The sequence below is a fragment of the Uloborus diversus genome, chromosome 6 (assembly GCF_026930045.1).
Source record: "Uloborus diversus isolate 005 chromosome 6, Udiv.v.3.1, whole genome shotgun sequence".
In the NCBI taxonomy this organism is placed as follows: Eukaryota; Metazoa; Arthropoda; class Arachnida; order Araneae; family Uloboridae; genus Uloborus; species Uloborus diversus.
The window spans coordinates 93,839,197-93,866,626 of NC_072736.1; the positions used below are offsets into that span (position 1 = coordinate 93,839,197).

At 31.8% G+C, this 27,430-nt stretch overlaps 1 protein-coding gene across 1 annotated transcript in view; it reads left to right on the plus strand.

Annotated features, from left to right (window-relative positions):
* The window catches only part of LOC129225186 (serine/threonine-protein phosphatase 6 catalytic subunit), a 33,972-nt gene extending 12,008 nt beyond the window's left edge, over positions 1-21,964 (plus strand). The window contains exons 4-10 of the mRNA XM_054859752.1: positions 3,164-3,231; positions 6,638-6,711; positions 7,177-7,256; positions 10,210-10,327; positions 14,007-14,098; positions 16,168-16,225; positions 21,336-21,964. Of these exons, the coding sequence (XP_054715727.1) occupies positions 3,164-3,231; positions 6,638-6,711; positions 7,177-7,256; positions 10,210-10,327; positions 14,007-14,098; positions 16,168-16,225; positions 21,336-21,526 (681 nt within the window). The 3' untranslated portion in view covers positions 21,527-21,964. The remainder of the gene's footprint in view (positions 1-3,163; positions 3,232-6,637; positions 6,712-7,176; positions 7,257-10,209; positions 10,328-14,006; positions 14,099-16,167; positions 16,226-21,335) is intronic.
* Positions 21,965-27,430: the final 5,466 nt, after the last annotated feature.

The window sequence follows — 27,430 nt, forward strand, 5'->3', positions numbered from 1 at the left end:
CTGAACATTATAAGAGTCATTAGCATTTCTTATGCACTTATTTTATTGCATTTTCCTTACAGTAAATATTTTAATCTGACTGTCAATTAGTTCCTGAATTCAAAGTCTGGAAACAGAGTTTGTACAGGTCATGGAAATCCTGGAAAGTCATTAAGAAAAAATTAACAAATTTCAGACCTGGAAAAGTCATGGAAAATTGAAATTTTCAATGAAAGTCATGGAAATTTATTTCAAGTCGTGGAAAAATGTCCTAGACAAAGTGAAATTAGCATTAACTAAAGGAGCATTTGAAATCTTAAGTGATTTAACAGTATAGCACATAAAAGCTATTAAAAGTGGAAAATTGAACGATCCCAAAATCAAATCTGAACTTTCAAATCTCATTGCATCCACTTCTGTCGCAGCCGCTTGCCTTTTTTTGCAAGCTGTTTGGTGATGTTGTGGCTGATTTTACTGTTTGGACATCACTTATTTTGAATTAACTGTTATTTTCAACACTTCTTATGTATCATATTCTGTAGTAGCAAAATTTCACTTTCTTAGTTTTGCCACGCTCACTCTAAAAAGGCGATTCAATTGCATCTGAGATTGATTCCATCACTCGTAAGAACTTTATTATTAATTTATCACAGTTTATCTTAATTTGTTGAAGATTTTAGAAAATAAAGATCTTTAGTCAGGTGATAGAATACAGAAAAAGAGGAATTCTAATACTCTAAAACAGTAATGCCCAACATATGGCCCGCAAAATTAATCCATGCGACCCACTGCTTTTTCAGGAATCAAACATGTTCTGGAATTTCTGAGCCTATTAATTAATGTGCAATTGAAAATGTTCAAATAAGTAAACAAAACAAGTATACTTTTGAGTCATAATATTGATTCATTACTGAATGGTTTTTTCAAATAAAATCTGGTTTAGAAACATAAAAACTAAATTTTGTGGCTTTACTTTAAAGAACAAAAATACTGTCAAGTTATGTGTATGATTAAATGCACTGTTGGCACTAAAAGACAACTTTTGAAGCAAATTTATTGAAACTTAGTGATGACTCATTCAACCTTTGTCTCATTCAATATCATTCTGCCTGTTTATAATAAAAACATCAGACATTTAAGCATCATCATATTCGTTTCACTGCATTTTTACTTCACTTAAATTTATATGATGAAGACAAATAAGAATAGTTTAGATTTTTAAGTGTACAATTATATTTTTTCCATTATGATTTAGTGCTTCAACGAGGCTGTGGCATTCATGTAGAGGTTTTGCTAATGCTCATTTCCAAAAACTAACAAGTTTGAGACTAAATAGAGTGTTATTCTCTTCCTATAACAAGGTCATGAAAATTTTTATTGAAGTCATGAAAAAGTCTTGGAAAAGTCATGGAATTTTTTCATCTAAATAGAGTATGAACCCTGTGGAAAGTTTTCTAACTTAAAATCGGTCTATAAATATTTCAATTTTGACTAAAAATCCATCATGACTGCATTAGATCAGAAAAAACTCTTAAAAGGTGAGAGAAATTACAATTACTGAATAGCAAAAAATAAATAAATAAATAAATAAAAATAAATAAATAAATAAATAAAAAATAAAATAAAATTCAGATAAACAAATCAACAAAAACATAAACCAGGTGTTCAAAAACTTGCTGTTAAAAATCAAGTTGAAAATGGAATAAAAAGGGCTTGAAAAATGAATTTTGCATACATTTGATTAATGGATAAGAAATTAGAAGTGTTGAAACTATGTCTGTGCATGTTATATTGTAGCACAACAGTGATAAATTAATTTAACTTTGATAAGAGGCAAAAATAAGATATCTTTCTAGCTCTCTGATGTGAGGGAGGGTAAGGACATGACAAAGTCTTAAATAACGTTTCTTCTTTTTTTTTGAGGCACATATGGCAGTGTCATTTTCCATTTACTTGTACAGAATGTTGCAGGTGCCTGCATATTCAAGGCTTGTTAGAAAAATATCCTGTCTTTTTGTGGAAATCTGATGGATGTGAATGAAGTGTACTTGCATGGGCTGATCTGACACCATTGTGCACATGTATAAATTTTTTCTGTCGGTCTTTAATTGTCAGTAGCTGGAAAGCAGAGTTTTACTTAGGTAGTGTGTAGTGCTCTTGTTTTTTTAAGGAAAAAAGAGGAAATAACTGAAGCTGCACTATTGCATCAAGTTTTGCCAGAAAATTAGTTGAAATCAATGGAAAGATGCATACAGCTTTTGGTGACTATTTCTGATACTTGATTTAGGCCAAAAACCAGACTCATTTTGGTTTAAAAGGCTTCTTACTCTCCTGATGTGCCTCTGTGAGGCTTCTGGATGTTCCTCAAACTCAAGAATCGATTTAAAGTTATGAAATTTTAGCGAAGAGTGATTATTATAGCTTCAACACGACAGAGCTGATCTTGACTCCATTTCAAGAGTTCCTTTTTGGAATGCTTCTAACAATCTCCCCAATAAACAAACCTACGGTTTTGGGATCGAAATTTTTTTGAAACTGCTTCGGTGTCAATAAAAACCACCAAATTGGTCAGGAATAAGGCATGTTATAGGGCATAAACATTATAAATGAATTTCATAAGCAACGTAAGGAAGTAGAATTTCAAATATTTACTTTCAAAAATAATTCATGAATTGCAAAGACTACTGGAATCTTTGGCATTTTATTCATAAAGTGTTTGAACCCAGTGTGGACGGATACTATTGTTGACGATTTAAGGGGGGGGGGGGGTCATGACCTCAATGACCCTCCCCTTGTATCTACCACTGATTTGATCCTTACTTTTTCCAGGATTGTTTTACAGCAATTATAGTGATTGTTTTTACTTATGCCTATTTAGCTTGTATGGTTTCACTTAATGTAAGAATGGTGCTATTCATAAATGTCAGCCTTTTTTTTCATCTTATTTGTCCGACCCCTCTTGTCTCATGTCACATGTTATTACATAAGCATATTGTTGTAATGAATGTTATGTCACACTTCTTGTTACCGTCTCCCTCCCTTTTGACACAAACCTGTCACAATTTCACAAACCCCACTCCCTCCTCAAAGCATGACATCGTTTGTGGACAACCTCAATCCTAAAATTAATAGAACATGTTAATGTTTATGCATTCTAATTAATTAAAGAAACAATGTTTTTTAGGGTGACTTTGTAGATAGAGGATATTATAGCCTTGAAACTTTCACCAGACTTTTAACTCTGAAAGCAAAGTAAGCTATGAATCAATTGACTTTCTCTTTTTTGCACCTTGTACTATGTTACAATTGAATCAATTATTTCAGGGATGGCATAACTCCTAGGGGAATCCGTTGGACTTATGCCCTTTCTAAAATGATTGATTCAATTGTTATGCTTAAAAATTATCCCATTTGTAGAAAAGTGACGACTTTTTTTTGCATTATAAACTAAGGAGAAGAAAAGTAGAACATTGACATTTTTTTGTCTTTTTAAAAGTTAAACACTGTTATTTAAATTGCTTATAGTGTTTGAACTAATATAAATTGCACTAGGATCAGTGAAAGAATAGAAGAAGTTTTTTTTAGATATACAGTAAAATCCCAGTTATCAGAGGTCGGATTATCAGCAGGTCTTTTCACATTTTTAAAAAAACTTATGATTGTATTATTGTTTGTTTTCAGATTTTACATATATTTTTTATATTCAATTTTAGTAGATACATTGTAGTAGGGATGCACAACCAATGGCCCGCGAGCCAAAAGTGGCCCTTGAAACTTGTTAAATTGTCCCCTGGCAAGTTCTTCAAAAAAAATTGAAAAAAAAAATTTTTTTGTAATTTTTTTAAAAATTCTATTTATTATTCAATTTTACAATTTTTAAGTTTAAATACTGGCCGATTTTACGGTTATTTTTGATTCCACCTTCACAAAAATTCGACTAGCAAAATCGGTAGATTCACATAAATAAAATGTAATAGAAATGGTGCCTTCACAAAAATGGAAATTAATTGCTCTGCTTAAAACCAAATTTACTCATGAAATAGAATGTTGCACCAATTAATTCAAACATTATATGAATATGACATTTATTTACTTGTTTGCATGTGGGAAATAAGCTTAAATACGTTTGGCACATTCAGAGTGATTGTGCAGCAATCTTTTAACATATGCTTGGATCATCATCTTTCTAATTATTTCCTGAAATGTACAGAGTAATGAACCTACTGAGCTAAAGAACTAGGATAAATTTTTGCTCCTTATGGTTTCTTAGCCCCCCCCCCCCCTCAGAAAAAAATCTATTTTAAAATTGAGACCTATTGCTGTTTGAAATTTTCTGCCATAGAACATTTCCTTTTTCCTTTGCTGAGTCTTTTTTTCATCTTTCCATTTATTATTATTATTTTTTTAAAAACTTATCAATGTAACTAAAAACATCTACTTTAGTGTTTAGATATTTGCTTTTCCAACTAAAATTAGGTTGAGTTCTTTTGTTTTTGTTACAAATGCTAGAATGTTGATTATTTTCACAAAAATAGGATATTAGTAAAAACTCTCAAATGCCAATATTGAATTTTACAAAAATGGGCAGTAAGAGAAAAATATTGGATTGGCCCTTCTACATACTTGTTGGCAGAAAAATGATCCTCTTTAAATACAGTTGCTTGTGCCACTGTATTTGGCATTACGTGCTCCTGCAAACTAACTTTGTCTGCATTAATTTAAAGTCCAAAACTAGAAAAAAATGAAGGAAACTTTTGTTTCATTTTTACCCCTAGCACTACTGTTTACAAATCCAAATGTGAAAAGATAAGTTTCAAACGATTCAATCTAAACTATCTCATTAGACATATTTGTGTGAAAAATCTAGAGCAGAAGTTAGCTAAGATATTGTGAAGTTACATCAAACTACAAATACGTCGCAACATTCAATCTGCATTTTTATGATTTGATCACCCCCCCCCCCAGGTGGCCCTCAAACTACTCAGTTCTCGCCTTTGTGGCCCGCTGTCTCAAAAAGGTTGTGCATGCCTGCATTGTAGCAATGTTTTTAGTTATAATTTAAATACATGTAAGAGTTATTATTATTTGTTAGCTGTTGTGTATACTAAGTATAGTTTTCACCTATTATTTGGATTATCCATACGTTTCACTTATTTGCTTATTTGCGGTTTCTGTGCCACCCTATTACGCGGATAATCAGGAGTTTACTGTATACTGTAAACAAATTAGCATTATAAATTGAAGAATCATTTTGTTTTGTCAATACATGTAGAAAACTGCATAAATGATTGAGAAAATTTTGTCAAGTTCCTAAGTCTAAATATGCTTGAACTATAAACATTAAAATTTTTATTATAATATAACTCATAAAATTATATCTAATTTTTTGATCCATATTATAATCATAACAAGCTGTCAACAAATGACGAGAAAGTGAGGAATGGTTTGAATTGGCTGAGTTAAGAAATTAGACAAATATTTGGAGTTTCAAAACTTTTTAGGACTCTGCAAACTTTGAAACTATATTCCGTTTTCTGTTCCTGAAAATTCAAATCATTCTGGTTAATTTTGTAAAATCTTCCTGTTCATCATGTTCCCTTTGTATTTGAGTTTTGATAACAAGGGTAAATAATTAAATATTATTATTTCCTTAATATCTTTCTGCATTAGTTGACAGTTTTCATGTTGAGATTTTAGGAAAATATTTCAAATTTAATGTAACCAATCTGAAGCATCTGATAAAATCACTGCATCATAGCTGTCATTTAGTGTCTTAAGTCACTCTTTAACTGAATTAAAATTGCTTAAATTAAGTCAAATTTATTCATTTTACTTTACATTTCATTTAAAGCCATTCTCCTAATTTATACTGTTTTGAATCAAATTTCCCTTTTAATGACTCAAAATTTTAGAAAAATAATTATAAATTAATAACAACTGTATTGGTTCATACATTTTTCAACATAAATATGACATTGATAATTAAAGTTTGATTGAATTTCAGAAACAGTTCAGCTTTTATTTACTAGTCATAGATTACTAGAAATAAGTTAATGAATTGTTTAAAATATATTGCACGAATAATTTTTTTCTGGTATAGATATTTTCTTTAAACTTTTTGAAATGATATTTTAAGGATTAACATTTTAAAATTTTAATTCAAATGCAACAACAATTCAGATTTGATTTACTAGTCATCAATTACTGCAATCAATTGTTTCGTGCATTCTTAGTCAGTGATGTTCCCATCAATTTTTTTTTTAGAGTATACTCTCTGTAATCCATTATGCACAATGTGTGTATGCAATCATAAAATGTCATTATATGAAAATTTTTTGAAGCTTGAGGGTATACGCTGCTATGTGTCTAAAAAATGTTTGAGAGTATAGGGCATATACGGACCCATGTGGGAACACCACTGTTCTTAATACATTTATTTAAAACCTTATTGCATCTTTATTTGTTTCTTACATGAAAAATTTTCTTTAAAAACCTTTTTTTGTTTGTTTGTTTTAAGATGTGTTTAAAAACCAAAATGAGTCTTGCATTATTATTTAATAACTTCAGTTCTAGTAAAACTTTTTTGACATTAGTTTTGGTATTTTGTTTCTATTTTGTTGCTATTATGTTAATTTTTCATGTGCAACATTTTTTCCAGATGGCCTGACAAAATAACTTTGTTGCGTGGGAACCACGAAAGTCGTCAAATTACACAAGTTTATGGTTTTTATGGTACTTCATTTTTTCTTATACTAATTAGTTTGATATTTATGCTTTCAATCTGTTTATTTTCTGTGTTTAATAATTCAACGTTCTCTATGTAATCTTGCAATATTTTATGTATTTGTTATGATTTGTAGTCGTGTACATTCTAAATGAAATTTTTATTTTGTGTCCTAGTTTGAATTACGCTTTTGATTTGGTACTTCAAATTTAAATTTGTTTTCACAATTGCCATTAACATTAAAATAAATTCTTTTTTGACATTATATTTAGTGGGAAAAAAAGAGTTTATTTTGAACGAAATATCAAAAATAATTTTTTTTTTGCATACTTTAAGTTATTAAGTTAGTATAACTAAAAAAAAAAAAAGAGCTTGGAAATGTGCAGGTTTTGAACTAAAGTAATACAATATAGGTTTAGAAATAACACAAAATCAAAACTTCTTACAATTTTGATTCATTTTCTTTCTTGTAGATGAATGTCAAACAAAATATGGAAATGTTAATGCCTGGCGTTATTGTTGTAAAGTCTTTGATCTTCTCACCATTGCTGCAGTACGTAAAGGTTTTAGATATTTGATAATATTTTTTTAAGTGCAAAAAGCTGCAATTGTTAAGTATTTTCTGATGCATAGCTGCTGAACATATCTCTGGGTATGTTTTTAAAGGCTTATATTGAAAAAAGGCAGTGTCTTATTTAGCCTTTGAATCACTCTGTGCTGAAGTAAAAGATTGCATTTTCATTGAATTACTATGTAAAGATTCAAATATATAAATAGTCAACTCTTGATGTCTTGAAGTATTATAGACCCAGGAAAATATTCTCCCTAAACCAAGATCGAGATACGGAAAAATCAAGTGCCTCAAACAAAGGATGGCTCCACACATATAATATTCCGCAGGTTTATTCTAAAAATTTTGAAACCATTTGAAAAGAGCAGTTTTAATTTTTGGGTAGATGCACTCTGCTTTTTTTTCCGGGGGGGGGGGGGAGGGAGTGTGAAAAATTGCAGAACTATTCTTCGTTTCGTAATGCTCTTAGATGACCCTTAATTTAAAGGGTCGGGAAATTGTCCCAACCTCTCCTCTGCCCTTCAGATTTTTTTTTTTTGTGTATTCACATATGAATGGACCTGGTTGATGGAGTGTTTGACAGTGTTCCATAATCAGTGCCAACTCTATTTTCTCTATGATAGAATTATTTTCTGCACCTTTAATTTAATCAACACTTACATCAACCATTAAAAATTGCATTAAAAAGGACACTTATTGGGTTCAGTTGGGCTATTACCTCTAATCATTTTGGAATAACATTGCTTCCAAAATTTTGGAGGGTGAGAGAGCAATAGCCCAGTCCCCTAATTTCCGAAATAATGAGCTCTTTTTTTTCCTCCAGATTGCAAACATTTTTTTATGGAAACATCTCACATTGTTCCAACTGTGAATTGGTTTCCCCAGCCACTGTTTGGCCTAACACCCAGGAAGTGACTCTTTGTCCCTGGCACTTTGTAAAAAATAGACAATGCTTACAATACATGTTGAGTGCTTAAAATTAGACATCAGTAATCTAAGGAAAATGAGATTTAAAATAAAACTCTTGGAGGCACGATGGTTTGTGCAGGATATCCAATTTTGAAGTGAACTGAGACATGGTACTTCATTCTGCTCTATTTATAAGATCTGTTGTATTTAATGTTTTTGAAATTCAATGACCTTCATTATTGTTATTATTTTTAAACATGCATGTGCTTTTTAGTAGTTGTATAGACAGCTGAATCTGGTATTTTTTCATCTCTTTCCAGTACAGGGTGGCGACAGATCAGGGAGATCAGGGAAAAGTCAGGGAACTTTATTGATCAGGGAAATATCAGGGAATTTTGAAAAAATAATAAAAAATCAGGGAAAATTGACTTAACGAAGGGAAATTTTTTTTTGCTTTACAAAATTAAGTACTCTAATTCCCTACAGATTTTCTGCCAATTATCTGTTCAAAAAAAAGTAAAATTAATGAGGTGCTATTGTACACTGCCGCATACTTGTGCATCTTTTTTCCTCAACGTCAAAGTATTCCACAGGATGAACTTCCTAAGATTGCTTTTGTGTCTGTTAGGTTGTTTATTTACCTAGCTTGAAATTTCCTTTCACGCTTTCAATGCTACGTAAAATAAACAACCATACAGGCAAAGAGGAAGTCTTCATTAATGCCTTGGCTCCTTCGCCTTTATTCCATTGTCTCGAAGTAATTAGCGTACTGTAATCACGATTTCAAGAAGAGATCTTTGGTTTTTGAATTAATACTGATAAAAGCTTAAAAGTTATTACTTCTTTGCCTTTTTAATTTAATTGCTAAAATTAAACTTTCAATAAAAAAAAAACTTTGTTTTTTGCCGTTATACTATTTGTTGCCGCCACAGATTATAAAGGTTTTCTTTTCTTCAGACTTAAATGATTCTTTTATTTTATAACCAAGTTGTATTCTTCTTTTATATGTTTTGAAATTAACTAATTGCTTTTTTTTTTCTTGCATTTCAAAGTTGTTTGTCACAAATGCAATCTAAGCTTTTTTTTTTTCGGTACATACTGAAATCATTTGAAATAGAGTTAACGTGTGTACTTAAGTAAATATTCATTCATTAAAACCTATGTTCTTGATTAGAGAAAAGCTCCCTATGAATGAATGTCAAATGGTTTCATCTGTTTTGCATAAATGTGTCAATTAGTTGTATAAGAATAACTACATTATTTCTATTCTTTCACTATTACTTGTTATTCTTGCAACAATTATTATACTGTTTGAAAATTTAGTTCAAAATAATTTCAATTACTTTTTAGTTCTATCATAAATACACATATGTTTTTAAGAGTGATTTTAATATTTCTTAAAATTCTTATGCTAAGTGGTTTCTGGAAGTAAAGTATTTTTTTTTTTAATTTTTCTATAATCTTTCTATGTAGAGAAAAATTTAATATACTGTTTTGTAGGGTTTTTTTTTTTTTTTCCAAAACAATTGACTTTATATGTTTTTTTTTAAGACCATTTTATTGAAAAGTAGCATCTTTTTAAAATATATCTTTAGTTCACAAACTTTACACAGCTTAAAGCGTTTAAAATATTGCATTTTATACAAAGATACAATGGATTTCAAGTAGAGCAAAGAAAGGAAACCATTATCATTGGTAACGTAATAATCAGGGAAAAGTCAGGGAACTTTTTTTCACAGTTCCTGTCGCCACCCTGCAGTAGTGAAAGGAAAAGTTTGGAAAAAGTGATTTTATGTATCTTAGTATTTAGGATTCCAATTTCAAATCTAGTTTTAAAGCATGGTAAAGTGCAATAATTATTTGCAAATGGTTTTGTGTTGATAAATTTTTGCATTAAATTCTATGAAATCTTTTTCTACATAATACAAATGTGTGATTGGATTTCTTTTTTGCTTGAACATTAGCAAGTTTTAGCTGCACTTTTATTATATTGTTTGCTTATTTTATTCTTCTTGAACTATTTCAGATCATTGATGATCAAGTGTTATGTGTTCATGGAGGCCTTTCACCCTTAATTAAAACTTTAGATCAAATTCGAGTAATTAAAAGGAATCAAGAAATACCTCACAAAGGAGCCTTTTGTGATATCCTTTAAATTTTAGAATACTTTATTTTGAATTATATTTTTTCATCTTGTAAATTTGAGTATGCACTGAATGAAGGCATCATATGAAAATAGAACTGTAATAACTATTTGCTGCTCTTAGTATATGATATCATAGAGAAAATACTGGTGCTTTAAACTCATTAATGTTTAAAGTTAAAACATTAATGGTATTAGTACATTAGTCACAAAGCATTTAAAAATATACATTTTTATAAAAATATGCCCAATGGCCTTTAATAAATGTTCTTGTTGCAGTTTGAATTATTAACACACATTTTGGTCATCTTTGTTAATGAGTTTTGATTTTAAATTGAACAATTCATTTGAAAAATGTTCAAGTATCAGTACTAATAAATAAATACTAGTAGGTGACAGGTTTTATTTTCTGATTAAATAATACAAAATATTTAAATTACAGCAATTCAAATTATTAAGAGCAATTCAGTTACGTCTTTTATTTTCATACTGAATAATATGAAAGAATATTAAAAACAGTTGCCATGCCTTGGGAGAGCAATAATTAACAATAATTTACAATGCAAATGCAGTATATCAATCATAGATAATGTAAGTCCTTTTTTTCTAAAATAAAGTGGATGTATCGGAGAATTTCATTCTCAAACTTTTGTGGCAACCCTGTAAGAACATTTGAAATGCAAGTTGATTGGTGCAATTAGAGAATTGCTTTATTTTCATACTGAATAGTACAAATCAAAATTAAATAAAATTAGGAGTTCTAAAAATTTTATATTGAAAAATATTTATTTTCAATTAGCATTGCAAAGAAAAGTGTTACAAAATGCTTAAAGGAAAATGGGGAGCTCCATATGGGGAGGGGAGAAATAAGGTTCTATGAAATGAGTGTGGCCTAAATAGCCACCACTGATTTCACGGAGCCTCAAAAGAATCCTTATCATCAGGAAACCGTACAATAGTGTAATAATGAAAAATAGTATGTTGTGGCCATCACGAAACTTTCTTCTATATCTTTCTTACCTTCCCAATTTTGGATTTATTTTAAAAGCAAAGTAATTAATGAAAATTGAATATAATGAAAATTGAATATAATTTAAAAAGCCTTTCTTAAAATAATTACAGACATTTATGTGTTAGCAAACACAAGATGGCAACAGTTGAAAATTTTAAATCATTGAGATAACATTGCCGATACAATTAAAATTACTAGAAATATGCAGACGACAGCCTGTTACAATTTATCTTTCGTATTGTTGCATTAATAAAGCTATTTTTATTCACAAAAAAAAAAAAAAAAAAATCAGCCCCCCATGGAGCGATTGGTGCGAAAATTGAACCAATGCCTGTTTACATATGGATTCACATTTATTCCAAATTTCATCCAGAACGTAGCATTACTTCTTGAGATATGGCATTCACAAAGAAAAAAAAAAGCACATTCAATTGCGCCACCCCCTTTTCAGCTGTTGACGCTAAAATAGAATCAGCTCTTATACCCTCTAAGGGTCGATAAATTTTTGTTTAATTCGGTTCATTATTTCTTGAGATACATCAGTCACAAGTGACAACAAAAAATTTTCTATAGCTCAAACCTCGTTTGAGCTATTGACACCTAAATTGAATCAGCACCTGGTCCTGTTAGGGGCAACATATGAACCAAATTTTGTTTGATTCCACCAGTTACTTCTTGGGGAATAGCAGGCACGCATAACTCAAGAAACGTCCCATTGCTCCACCCCCCTTGGAGGAATCCACGCTAAAAGCGAATGGGCACAAGTTCACATAGGGGAACATATGTGTACCAAATTTTGTTCGATTTCATGTGGCAGTTTTTGCTGTAGAGCGGCCACAAAAAACTGGTCACACATATGTAACAAGCACACGGACACACAGACAGACATGTTCCAAAAATGGTCGAAATGGACTCAGCACACCTCAAAACATTCAAATCCGTTAAAATTCAAAATTCAAAAATTTTCATGAATCCAATACTTTCTTCTATGTATTAGATATAGAAGAAAGTAAAAATCTTAAGAAGCAATCAAAAGAGCATAGTAAAACATGTTTTTAGATGCATAAATTTTCTCCTTTGCTCCCCGTTATCGAAATATGAACTTTCAAATCCTGCAAAAATTTTAAGAGAAGTTGCCATTTTTTTTGCAAATTTTGGTGAATAAAGAAAAAACTTTTACATGCTTTGCAGAAGTGTTATGCATGTCATGTCTCATGCAGTCCTGTCTCATAGAGTGAAATCACATGATACCTACAGTTTCTTGCCAAGTCTCTAAATTTTGCTCTTTTTAAAAAAAATCAGCATACTTTTATACCTTATATTTTGATAATCGTTCTTGCATGAGGACTCTCAATATGCTCTTTTGATATCTACCTATTTCAATTTTTTCCATCATTATACTATTTGTGTAGTTCCCTGGTAGCACAGTAAAGGAGGCAGATTCTTCCCATGCCAAGGATAGAGTCCAGCCTTTTCTCTGTGTTTAAGACAGTGATTCTAACCACCAGACCATTCAACTGCTATTGCTAAGTATATTTTTATCAATCATCATAATTTATCCATTTTTTTTAGTAACCTTACTTAAGATGAATATAAAAAGAAAAATGTATTCCCGCCCATATACCAATTTATATTTTGTCTTAAAAAAGAATTTAAAGGATTATGTTTTGTTTCTCCGAGAGTTTTTTCGCATTTTGTATTTACATTTCATGTGCCTACATCCGTTTTGGGTGTAGAATTTAAAGTACAGTCGGCTTTCTGCTTAACCACGCTCTATTTAACGACTTTCTCTATTTGTAGATGACTTTTCACGGTCCTGGATGCTCCACTAGTTTTAGAAGCATTCTATTTAAGGACGAATTCTACTTAATGACAATTTTTCCTGATCCCTTGAGAGTCATTAAAAGAGATCTAACTGTATAACTTTTGTGTCTGAGTAATTTTGAACTCTGTTTGGAATTCATCTTTTGTAATATTGAAAGAATTTTTTTTTGAAATGGAGAAACAAATCATATTACTCTTCTTTAGAGATATATACAACAATCTTTTTAAGAATATTGCTATCAGAAGTGTGCATTGTTTTTCAAAAAAGTTGGAAAATTAATAGAAAAAGTATTCTACAAAATGTTAAATGGATGCTTCACTTTCCAAATCGATTAACTCCATAAAACAAAAAGTCGAGAAAAGTGGTGAAGAAGCTAGTGTTATCCATAGGAGTGAATGGACCCTTGTGTTACGTTTTCTGCCTGAACCAAAAGTTTAATATCAATTCACATTCTAATCACTGATTAAGCTCTGTTAATCGATTTGGCAACCAAAGCATCCAAATGTAAATCATTGCTGCCAATGTTGTTTTGTTTATATTATACATAACAGCACATCTTTTAATCATACTATTGCTTGAAAGTTAAGTTTTTTAACTCTTAAGTTTTCAAAAATTTAAAAACCAGTGCAAGATGTTTGATCGAGCCAGGCATAATCCTAATATTTTTAAATAAAGAATGTTACTGTATTTCTAGTGATTTTTGGACTATATTTTGGTTAAGCTTAATTCCCTGTGTTAGTGTTGTGTTTATAGTACATAAAGTCTGATTGTTTTATGCATGCCTTAATTATTGCTTTTCACATTTGCTTTCAATTTCACAACTTTTCCCTTAACTTGGAGAACATTTAGTATGGTCAGATCCTGAAGATGTCGATACTTGGTCTGTTAGTCCCAGGGGTGCTGGCTGGCTGTTTGGTTCAAAAGTGACCCACGAGGTAAAGGATTTTCCATTTACAACAAATGTGGTTACCATTATACCAATGTAGTCCAAACTCAGCAATCAGAACCTTCCACTTGGTGACAGCCAAGACTTAACACTTAAAGGTGGGGATGGGTGGAAGAAAGCATGGTCCAACTCTTAGTTTTTGAGGGTCAAGGAAAAATTGGAAAAAGGAATGTGAGGGCCAGAGACATTTCAGAAAGAAAACAAATTTTGTTTATATGTAGGCTTGCCAGATTTCTGAAATGTTCAACCGGGAGACCGATATATCCTCCCCCTCCCCGGCGCGAGTATTCAAAAGGGAGGTGATAGTAGACTCAAGTAAAATGTCTGAAGACTGAAATTTTCAGAAACTCCGACCCCCCCCCTGTCAAAACTTTTTGAAATATGCTAAATCGAGGTTAGGAAAAAAATTAATACTATAAAAAATATGGTAGTTTGTTGTGCTGACAGCTTTGGTCGCACAGCATTTTCATCACCTTCATTTTCCTCATCAGAATCTAATTAAGTGCCTGAAAGGCAAAAACATTTTTTAACCTCTAATTTCCTATCTGATTTTTCTTTTGCATACGAGTTTATGACTTCTGTATGTTTCTTGAGCGTGAGATAAACTCGCTTTTTCGACGTTGGCGATGAATGGTGAGGAAATGCAGAATGCAACTTCACTGATACCAGTTCTTGAGCTATTCAAATGAGCTAAAAATAAATTTTGACCCCTCTTTTGAACTAGGAATGCTCTGTTCTAGCCCCCCCCCCTCTCCCCTAAACAACCAAGAAATTCCTAGAAACAACCTTTTAGGGGACTTCTGTCCTTTTGAACCTCCCTCAATGACAGGGGCGCATGCTTAATGTGCCTAGAGATGTGCATGTGCCACCTTAGCTTCCCAAGGATCCGAAAAACAATGCCCTCCATTTTGTCACATTTTTGAGGTTCAAAACATAGAGGGCGAGAAAGGAGCAAGTTTGGACCCACAGGAGAATAGATCTACTCCCTTATTTTGGTTTCTTTCCAATTTTGTTAACAAGAAAAAAGGTATTTTAACATTAGGTATATACGGGGAAAAATCGGTGCCTCAGAAAAGTAGTCACCCATAGAAGTTTCACTGTATTTATATTTTTTATACACCATGAAATTCTCTTTGAATGCCATAATGCTTAAGCTTTACATGTATTTCTTAAAAGTTGCTAAGTATGCAAGCACATTGTTTTATTCTCAGGAAAGGTTTTCAATCTTGAAGACTTGTTTGTTAAAATCGAATCCACAAAATTTCCCCATATAGCTCAAATTTATCCTTATCCTAAATTGCCAGATCAGACATATTCTGCATGCACCCATGCATTTCAGGAAAAGAGCTATATAGTTCCTCAGTTAACCAGCTGTAATATAGTAGATATAGTAGCTATATAGAAGTGCTATATAGTCCATCAATGAGCTCAATTTCTCAATGTGTTCCTTTGAAACTAGAGTATTTTTTATCAGACTTGCATTGTTTTCTTATTGGAAACAAATATTATTTCAAATCTAAAATGCATTTTGATTTGGATTATTACCTGTATTTGAAGCAAAAATAGGGCAACTCTAATAAAATACACAACAATTAATAACACCTAGTTTATTAATATTTATTATTATTGTGATATCATTGAAATTGATATCACAAAGGCAAATTCTAACATAATGTGAAATATAAAGACAAGATCTTTTAAAATCTTTATTTTTGTGATTTCTGAAAGTTTTTAAAGTACTGGCTGCAAAAGCAGCGGTCACCTTCTTGTACCAAGGTCTTCAATTATTTCTCAAATTATTTGCAAAAATCATGAAGCACAGAATGGGGGAAATGTTTTTAAATTGTTTGACAAGGAAATTATTTTGAAGTGCCTCAAACTTTTATCATTATTGTAATTTGAAAGCTGTTCTTCAAATGTATTTTTGAAATAGTGGTTTCATATTTTTCGCTTTTAATGTGAAAAAAAATCGGATTTTCCTGGTTAAAGCAATTTTTTCTTTAATTTTGTTATATCTTTGATGTTTCAATTATTTTGAGATTTACAATTTTATTTCAGTTTATGCACCTGAATAACTTAAATCTGATCTGCAGAGCACATCAACTGGTCCATGAAGGTATATTTTGCTATCTTCTAAGTATACCTTTGGAATACATGCAAATATATATATATATATAAAATAAATCCCAAACATATACTTGACAGAATTGCATTGAGCAGAAGCTCCAAATGCTTCACCTGTAGGCAAAAATCAGGAACGCAAACCTAAAACTAAGAAAATGGTTTTCATCTCAATTATTAGAAGGCAAATCCAAAGGCCAGAAGCCAAAGTCCATAATTCTCCACAGGACGTGCCCACTGCATGCAAACTATTATAAATATCGTACCTTAATGTCTGAGTGAAGATCCAGGAATCATAATCAACAAAGCAAAAATCAATCCAGTCATAGACAGTAAAAGCATCACCATCACCAGCTAAAATATTTATGAAACAGATCCAAAATTAAAAACCAAAATCCATAAAATGTTCGGGTCCGGTTATCGAACTAGTTCAAAACGGTACAACAATACCTGCGATCTATGGCATGGTTTCTTGCAGCTATTTCATAAGCTTGAACAGTTAAGCAGTTTCAAGTTAAGCAATACACTCTATAAGTCTTAAAGTATTGTGGAAGAAAGGGAGGTTTACTATAGTTGACAAAAAAAGAGAACCCAGTAATTCTTCTATTGAAATAACTAAAACACCATGGCATGTATCACAAGTATTCTAGTATCATTTTGAACCTTGTTTGACGACCGAACTGACAGGTTCGATTGGTTTTGATTTTGGATCTCTTTTATAAATTTTTTTACTGGTGATGCTCTTTATTTTCTGTGACTGGAGTGATGATTTTGGCTTTGTAGATTATGATTTCTGGATCTTTATTTGGGCTTTAAGGTAAGATATTTATAATAATTTTGCATGCAGTGGACATTTATTGTGGAGAATTTTTATTAATGGCCACTTGGCTTCTAACATTTGAGACAAAACCCCTTTTTTTAGTTTTAGGTTCCCAATTATTGCCTACAGGTTAAGCACTCAGTGCTTTTGCCTAATGCAATTCAGTAATGTATACACTCAGTTGCCAAAAAATTAGAGACACTCACCTAATAACATGTTTGTCTACATCTAGCTTTGATAACAGCCACTATTCTTCGTGACATGGACTCAACAAGTTGCTGATACCGCTGCGGAGGGATGTCGCCCATGTTGACATAATTGCAGCTTGCAGTTCTGTCAGAGTGGATGGTTACATTTCCAAGTTGTGAACTGATCTTTTGACTTCGTCGCACAAATGCTCTATAGGAATTAAATGTGGGGTCTGAGCAGGCCAGGGAGGCAGGTAAAATTCCGACTGAGATTCTTACAACTACTGGAAGACCATTGGGACACGGTGGCATGGTGCATTATCCTGCTGAAAGCAACCATCTCTGTCAGGGAACATTATAGCCGTAAATGAGTGCATGTGATCAGCAACTATGCAGAGGTACTTGGTGCTGTTCATAGATGTGTCCTCAGGTATCAAAGGGCCCAGTGTAGACCAGGAAAGCATTCCCCACACCACAATTGCACTGCCACCAGCCTGAAGAGTTGTCATTTGGCAGGAAGAGCCCATGAACTCGTACTGTTTACACCACGCTCTGATCCTGCCATATGCATGATGGAGCAGGAAATTGGATTCTCAGGCCAAGCTACCTGTTTCCAGTTCCCAAGAGAAAAATTTCCGCATTCCTGGGCCCACAGGAGAAGTTGCTTCCAATCCCTCTGTGAAACCAAATACACAAGTGCATTTCTCCAGCTTCTAAAACCCATCCTTTGTAGCGTACATCGAGTTGTGCATTGGGATATGTTTTGTAATGCACCTGCATTGAATGTTGCTGCAATTTGCCGTGTTGTTGCCCTTCAGTGGCTGTGCACGATGGGTGCCACTCTCCTTTCACCTCCACCGTTCACCAGCCTTTTATGACCTGAATTGTCCTTACCGCTGAAAAGTTTTTGCGCTTAATTGCCACTTTCAAAACACCCAAGATATAGTCGCACGTGAAAATCCTAAAAGCATAGTCGTTTCAGAAATGCTGGCACTAACTCTTCTCACACCAACCATCATGCCTCTTTCAAACTTGTTTAAATCTTTTGTCTTACCTATTGCACTTGAAAGTTTCATGCTAACTACTTTGTCTGAAGCTAAGCGTTCCTTATATACGCACCTTTCAGTCATGCTGTCACTCTACGTCATTGGCGGATTAGTTTACTTTCGCTCCGGGGATGTCTCTAATTTTTTGGCCACTGTGTGTATATAAGTTTGATTTAGGTCTTATGCATGAGAATACTTTTCGTAACAAGTATCAGGGTTTGTATGGGCCATGGAAATCCTGAAAAGTCATGGGAAAAAAATAAGCAATTTTTTCAGAACTGGAAAAGTCATGGAAAATTGAAATTTTCATTCCAAGTCATGGAAAGTTATTTTAAGTCATGGGAAAATGTCCTGGGCCAAGAGAAAATAACAGTAGCTAAAAACGCAGTAGAAATCTTGAGTGATTTAACAGTATTGCACATAAAAGCTATTAAAACTGAGAAATTGAATGATCCCAGAAACAAGTCTGAATTTTGAAATCTCATGGCATCCACTTCTGTAGCAGTTGCTGATCTTTTCTTGCAATGTGATTTCACTGCTTGAACATTACTCATTTTGAACTTATCATTATTTTCAACACTTCTTATAGAGTAAGAGCCCATGAATGCCAAACCAACGTCATAGTATAAAGGACCAAAATTTTTCTGCGTAAGGACATCACAACAGGTAAAAAAGGTTGGCTATTATTTTAGCTGAGTTGCGCTGGCTTTTGCAGGAAACAGGTAGAACAGGTGCATCAAAAACCAAGCCATTCCATGTAAGGTGACCTCGTCGTCTACACCCGACCATCTTCGATTTGAACTAAGCCTCATAGATTCATTCCATGTCATGTGACCCCATCCAACTATCTCTAATTTGGAGGACATTCTACCAAGGTGCAGACATGCCTTTGAAACTCACCTGTACAAATTTTCAACTTTCAAGACCCAAAATCCTAAGGATCTAGGATCAATAAAAAAGGCTCCAAAATGGAGGATCATCTTTGTGAACAAATTGTTATTTTTGGCACGGTTCCTCCCTTTTTAGAGGCCATTTTGGAGCCCACTTTTTTTTTAAGGTATCCTAGATCCTCACTTGTTATATTTTTCAAGCTGAAAATTTGCATTGGTTAGTTTCAAAGGTCTGTCAGCACTTTGGTAGAATGTAGTCTCCAAATCAGAGATGGTTGGATGGGGACCACCAGGTCACATGACATGGAATAAATCTATGAGGTTTAGCTTTTTGCAGTAATTTTACGCACCTTTGTTACCTGCTTCCTGCCAAAGCCAGCGCTGCTCAGCAATAACGAACCTTTCTTACCTACTCTGCCTTGTCCTTGCGCAGAAAATTTTTGGGCCTTTATACTATGACGTAGATCTTGCACTCATGGACTCTTGCAGCATCATATTTGATGTTCAGTAGCAGCAAACTTGCACGTTCTTGATTTTGCCACACCCACTCAAAAAACGCTAATCAACTGCATCTGAGTTAGTGTCCATCACTTGTAAAAACTTTATTATTAAACTCATCTGAATTTATCTTAATTTGTATAAGTTTTTTGAAAATTAATATCTTTATCAGGCAATAGAATACAGAAATAGAGGAATTCCAGTACTTTCGAACAGTAGTGTCCAACATAAGGCCTGCAAAACTAATCCATGTGAACCACTTTAATGTTCATTGACAAGAATCAAACATTATGTTTTAGAATTTCTGAACCTATTACTTTATATGCATTTGAAAATGAGCAAATAAGTGAACAAATACATTTGAAATCAAAGATTTGTTTACTACTGAATAATTTTTAAAAAAAAAATCTGGTTTAGAAACATGAATTTACTAAAAACTGTTGCTTTATTTAAAGAACCAAAATACTGTCAAGTTATGTGGATGATTAAATGCACTGTTGACACTAAAAGGCAGCTTTTGAAGCAAATTTGTTGAAACTTGGTAATGACTCATTCAACCTTTGTCTCATTCATTATCATTCTGCCGGTTAGTTAAAAAAATATTATCTATTTAAGCATTGTTATATTCCATTCATTGTATTTTTACTTTACTTAAATGTATATGATGAAGACAAAAAGGAGTAGTTAAGTTTTTTAGGTGCACACTGATATTCTTTCAATCACAAGTGTTTTGATGAGGTAGTGGCATTCGCTTTGAAGTTTTGCTGATGCTCATTTCCAAAAATTGGCAAGTTTGATATTAAATAGTACTATTATCACCATGTAACAAGATCATGAAAAAGTCTTGGAAAAATCATAGAATTTTTTCATCCAAATCGAGTATAGAACCCTGAAGTATACTTTGTGATAAAATAGATCCTAACAAAAATTCCTTTTCAAAATTTTTTCTTGAAAGAGGAAATTTATATTGGCTACCAAATTGAGGTTTTTATCACTCAGGTTAAATGTTGTAGCTGCAAAATAAATATTATGATTTCTGTTTTTGAAAATGTGTACTTGGTCTATTCGTGTAAGGTTATGCCAAAATTATGATATTAACTCATATGTTTTGGATTTTGTGTAAATTCAATTCAAAGTTTATTTTAAAAAGTTCAAAATGTCTGTGCAAGGTAAAAACATTAAGTGGAAAGGCCCAATTATACAAGAAAACAAAGCTAAGGACTCTTTGCATCTTTATCTTATGGAAAGAGATGTTCCATCTTATCATTTGTTTGATGGTAAACAATACTTTTCTTTGAGTATGAAATCTGCATAGTGGTGTTCCCATAGGGTATACTACATGTACGCCATATACTCTCAAGTATTTTTTTAGACATATAGCGTATACCCAGAGCTTAAAAAATTTTCATATAATGACATATTACATATAAAATTGCATACACATATTGTACATAATGGCTTACTGGGAGTATACCCTCAGAAAAATAGATGGGAGCATCACTGAATCTGCATCACATTTAATTTTATGAGATTTTTTTTTTTTTTAAACTCTTGTTATAGAGAGAGAAACATGACAGATGTATAATGTGAGTACCAACACAACTGTAGTTACTTTGTAACTGACTGATATGAAATAAAACAAATTTATTATTTTTCCTTTCAGGATACAAATATATGTTTGATGATAAGTTGGTGACAGTATGGTCAGCTCCTAATTACTGTTATAGGTGTGGCAATATAGCTGCTGTGCTGTCATTCACAGATGTTGAAACTCGGAAAGCTAAATTATTCAGTGCTGTACCAGATTCAGAACGTGTCATTCCACCCCGAGTTACAACTCCCTATTTTTTATAATGAGTTTGGTGTACACATCTTTTGTATGATAACAGCCGGCCGCAGTTAATCCTAAAAGAATGTATGATTTACTATTTGGCTTAAGTAACAATCTTCTTTTTAAATTAATCTTTTTCTGTAAAACTTTTCATTTTTTTCAAGCATACAATTTCAAAAAAGTCGGATAGTAGATCAATGAGATAGTAGTCATAAATTAAATAAACTTTTAATAAGTTACTGAGATGAAAAATATGTCTTAAATTGAATGAACTATAAATATTTTTATTGCTACACATCACATCACATGCTATGTTTTATTCATAATCTTTGCTTTTAATGGCTTTTTCACGTAACAAGGAAAGTTGAAAAAAAAAAAAAAAAGAGACTTTTGTAAATATATGTTAAGAAACACAACAACATTGAATTTAATGTTATTACTATTAAATTAAATAAAGTTTAAATAGCTTTGAAAAGAAGTCTGGCAGTTATTTTTACCTAGTTGTCTTTCTTTTATTTGTAACTGAAGTGCCTGTTGATAATTTGAGTGATTTATATCTTTCTCTCTATACATATACAGTGAAATCCTGTTAGAAAGAACGAAGGAATGCAAATACAACATAATATCCATTTCAACTAAATGCATTTTTAGTTCTGATTTAATTTCCAGTACATTGCTTGAAATCTATTGCAAAGAAATTCCTGTTACAATGAACAAAATTTGAGGTCCTTTGAAGTTTGTTGTAACATATTTTCGCTGTATTTATGAATCGTTACATGTCTATTCAGTTAAATTGGTTAGGTACTATGACTCCACCTTCATAAAAGAGACTCTAATATCATCAATTAGTCGCTAGTCCCTGCATATCTCCATTGAATAACTTGAAGTAAGGGAATGTGTGGCAAAGTGAAATTGAAATATTTACTGTTTTTTGTGACACCTGTTTGGTAATATTTTAACTATGTAGTAGTTCCAGTCAGGAAAAATTACCTCGGAAGATCAAACCACATGATATTACAAGCAATTTTCAAAATTTGATACTCAAATTGCAATACAGGTGTGTATCCCTCATATAAAACGGTTAATTCATTTTGTGTAGTATCGAAACCATGTTATACAAGACTTTTCTATGAATGGTTTTTTTTTACTTATTTTTTAACCTAATTAATCATGTACATATCATAAATCATGGAAATGTGTACTGTGTTATATTGAATCCATGTTCCGTATTATATCAAAACCGTGTAATACGAGTCCTTGAAATAATGTAAATCAAGGAATGTGTACCGTTTTACATCCAAACCATGTATAAGGTGCAAATTTTATTATAGCTGAAATTTTGGCTCAATAGAACATACAAACGAAAACTGGCAACCAGAACATACAAAGAACCACTGATTTAAAAATAAGAGTTGTTATGAACGATAAAACTTAATTATTATATACCTCAAATTAAAACTGTTATGCTAACAAGAAAAAACTTTATCCGCTTTTCTTTACTAAGAACAAAACGTATTCTGTAAGGAAAAAATTCTGAGCTTTTCTGTAGCAATAAAGTTCATCTGAGCAACAGTAACAAAACAAAATATAAAATAAAATAAATAGAATTATTCTATTTATTTTATTTCATATTTTGTTTCGACTACATTTTTTATTTATTGTTTGCCAAATTTAGCTTATGTTTAATCCTAATATTATTTTCTTACATTGCATTGGAAACAAAATAATATTCATCTTTTTGCTTTTAGAACACTGATGAGAAAAATTAAGTATAGATTTAAAAGTTAATGTTATACGGAGAATCCAAACTTTTGAGCCAAAGACAGACAATTTTGCGTAAAAGTTTCAGAAAAACAAAGTAAAGACTTATTAGTTATTATCATGCACAGACCCCGAAGAGTTCCTATTTTTCCTACTTTTTCCTACTTTTTAGAGCTCTCTCCTTATTTTCCTACTTTTTCCTTTTTTTCCCTACTTTTTCTTTCTTTAGTATAGCACTTCTAATTGTGCATTGATTCTTAATTTTACAATCAAGCACTGATAATTTTCTACATGTTTCAATTTTAAAAAGCAAAAGAAGCAAGCAGATCCTGAGCTTTTCATTGACTGACTACATTAATTTCTGGAAGGAACGCCGCGGCGGCGGCGTTTGCGTGTTTAAAAGTTAAATTTTCGTAAGTGACTTTTTTGCCGTTGCGGCGTTTATGATCGACTTTTCTTTTTATCGCCCCGACTTCAGTCCCACTGTTTTAACGAAACTAAAAAAAATAGATACTGGCACATTCTGATGCAATTATATATCATTTACCCGTCAATTAGAAGCTTTGATTAAAGTAAATGGCCGGCGGTTCAAAAAATGCGGGAATAACCGAATTTCCTATTCGCCAATTTATTATATGATTACAAGGGAAATAGAGCTCTATTTAAACAGAAAAGCAATGTAAAACCTTAAAAGGAACATAAGAAAGCAAAAAATGAAAACTTGTACACTGTACGTATTTTATTGATGTTGGTACAACATAAAAGCGACAGCTAACAGAAATTCTCAAAAACGGACCACTTCAAAAATAATTGCGGAAACTAACTTTTTTCGTACATGCAAATGATTATTGTTCATTCTAAATCGTAAACATGATTACAAAATTTATAAAATTTTATTTTCTTTCTTTGTAAAAAGTGTATTTGCAAAAAAAAAAAAAAAAAAAACGGCAAAACCTGGATGGGCAAAACGTTCCCGATTTTTGGAGAAAAATCGGAAATCATTTTAAATGCGATATTTTGTTTTTATTTCTTCACATTTTTAAAATTTGGGGACAAGCCACAAACTAATATGTATTTTTTTCTATTTAATGGGTATCTCTACTCTGACATAACATCAATATCGAGGAGTTGCTCATCATTTTTATGTGCTGTGTTTATGGCAATGCGACATTTATGAGCATTTAAAATTTTTTTTGACAGACTCTTACTCTTTCCGGGGTGCGGCAATTATACCGATGCGGCGTATCTACTGTAAGTTATTGTACTTAGTGGGCCTGATCAAAGGGGAGGGGGAGAAAGAGATATATGCAGGAATTTGATGCCAGGTGCTCCCCCTCACTTAATTTCGTGAACAATTTCCGAATGAATATTTTTGTTGTATGGTGAGGATTGAGATAAACTACATGCCTTCCCTTTTATGCACAGAGAAACATTAGTAAGTGATATTTGTCTTTGATAAAAATGTTTTGTTTTCCATGCATGGATGTTTTTTTTTTTCGTGACAAAAATTTTGGAACAAGAAGGAGGTAAAAATCATCAAACCATTAAAACAGTATTCGTTTTTATTGCTTGATTAAAATTAGAGTTGGCCCGTCACTTTGATTCCCCCCCCCCCCCCCCCCCCCCGGAGATGGCTAGCGAAGGATGTATACTGAATGCAAATTTTATTGAAAAACAATGAAAACCGCACAAACTTGTATAGCTAAGTATTAATTTTCCAAAGCCAGGGAGGGGAAAAATTGACCCCCATAAATAACGTGCCTGAAACAAAAATGTATGTTGTAATGCTAAAAATACAGAACATAGTACAAACCCATTAGTTGACTTATTTCGTTATTTATTTAGTTGAATTGTTTTATTATAAATTTTATGTCCCATATTTAAGAACACATTTATTTTATTCAGTAAGTTACCGCCCTATAGCCAGGGCTAAGGCAGAAATACATGAAATACACCGCCAGCTCAGTCAATGGCTGGCGGTGTATTTCCTACATTTATTTTAGTTCTGCATTTTCGGTCGTTTTCCTTTTTTTTTTTTTTTTTATAATTCAAACATCTTTTTTTCATACTAATGATTGTCAGTCGTCTTGACGTGTGTGTAGTCCTATCTCTTCCTATTTTTTCCTCCTTTTTTAAGTGATTTTTTTCCTACTTTTCCTACTTTTTTAATTTTTAATTCCTTATTTCCTATTTTTCCCCCTCAAAAAACCACTTCGGGGTCTGCATGCATTTTTTAACTGCATTGAACAAAAATTAAATTCCTTCTTTTAAAATTCATGTTACATCAAAACCCTGTTGTTATAAATTAGTTTTGTACAGTCGACTCCCGCTACAATGCAATTCGATTTACGCGAAATGGCTATAACGCAAGTTTTCCAGAGTAACGAATTTTAGGGATAATGCAAATTCCTCGTCTGCAATACGAATGTTGTTAGAAGGAAGTATCATTTTCGTTATTGGGTCCTAAATATTGATTTTGTATATTATTATTGATGTATTTTATCCTTATGGCATCTCTGATAGCGGAAGTTCCGTTCACCATACTAGTCCACGCATCACTTTATTAGTGCATCAAGTAACTACTCGGCGTCTTTCTTTTTTTTTCTAAATATTAAAGTTGATGAAATGAAATGGCACCTTAGTGTGATGCTTCATCTAAAGCTTGTAAATATGGGAAGAAAAAGAAAGTTTCTGGTAAAAAAAAAAAATTAAGATATTCGATATGATTGAACAACTAAAAAGTTCGTCGACGGTAGCATGACAATAAGTTTTAGTGATGTACGTACCATGCAGTTTTATTTTATGCCTTTCCTTGTCATTAATCATTTATTTTGTGCATTTAACAGTTTTTTTATGAATAAAACACCTTTTTTATTTTCTAAGTACAGTAAAAGTACAGTTCTTAATTATAAGAAATTTTAATGTATTGTTGAGGAATGCTTTAAAGCAGTTTAAGGGATTCTTATAAGTGTCTAAAGTAATTTGGTATGTTTCAAAAAAATTTGTATACATACCCTTTTCTACAACGCGAAGTTTTGACTTACACAAGGAGTCTTGGAAAGCATCCCTCGCATAAGTGGGAACTCAATTATACCGTGTAATATATGTATCAAAACTCTGTTATAATAATTACAAATTTGGTACTGTGTAATATCAAAACTGTGTTGTAGAAGAACCTTGTTATACGAGGGACGCCTGTATTTTGTTGTAAGTTAAAAATTATTTTTGTCATATAAATAACGAAGTTCTTGTTAACATTTTAAATATTAATTCAAATATATTAATATTCAGTGCAATATTTACTTTTAAGCTTATTTGCATTTTTAATATTTTTTTGTTAAATTAGCCAAGTGCATGCAGGGCAAAGGGAAATAATTCATCTTATTTACTTGTTCAATCATTTACTAAATTACTTACATATCATTAATTAAGTAATTTATTTATATTCCTTCTTTTAATAATTCATTTATTTTTCCACTCATTCACTTTTTTTTCTAATGAGTTCTCTATTTTATTCACTTTTTTTCCTCATATATTAATTTATTATTAGTTTATTGTTTCATTATCTTTTCATTTATTCATTCATTCTTTTATTTACTCATTTTTTGATTAAATGAATTTATATTGAATCATTTAATTGGGAAATGACATGAAATTCACTGTTTGACATCATAACTTTTTTAAAATAAGTTTTTTTAGAAATAAATTATAGCCTATGTTGCTTCCTGATAATTTAGCTATCTGTGATGAAAAGATGATGAAAATCGGTCCAGTAGTTTTGAAGTTTACCAAGGACATACTTACATTCTTACATGAAGAAGTAGCCATTTATGCATATAGATGAGGATAAAAATCCTAAGAAAGCAATAAGTTTCATGCTGGCTCCAGAGAAGCCTTTATTCAAAATTTTCATTATGATTACTATTAATATTGCTGTTGTTTGGCAACAAATTTTTGTGACAATGAGTTTTATATTTAATCATTTAATGGGGAAATTACGTGAAATTTACTGTTTTCCATCATAACTTTTTTAAACTAAGTTTCTAAGAAATAAATTATATCCTATGTTGCTTCCTGATAATGTAGCTATCTGTGGTGAAAAAATGGTTAAAATCGGTCCAGTAGTTTTGAAGTTTATCGCGGACATACTTACATACAGAAGTAGC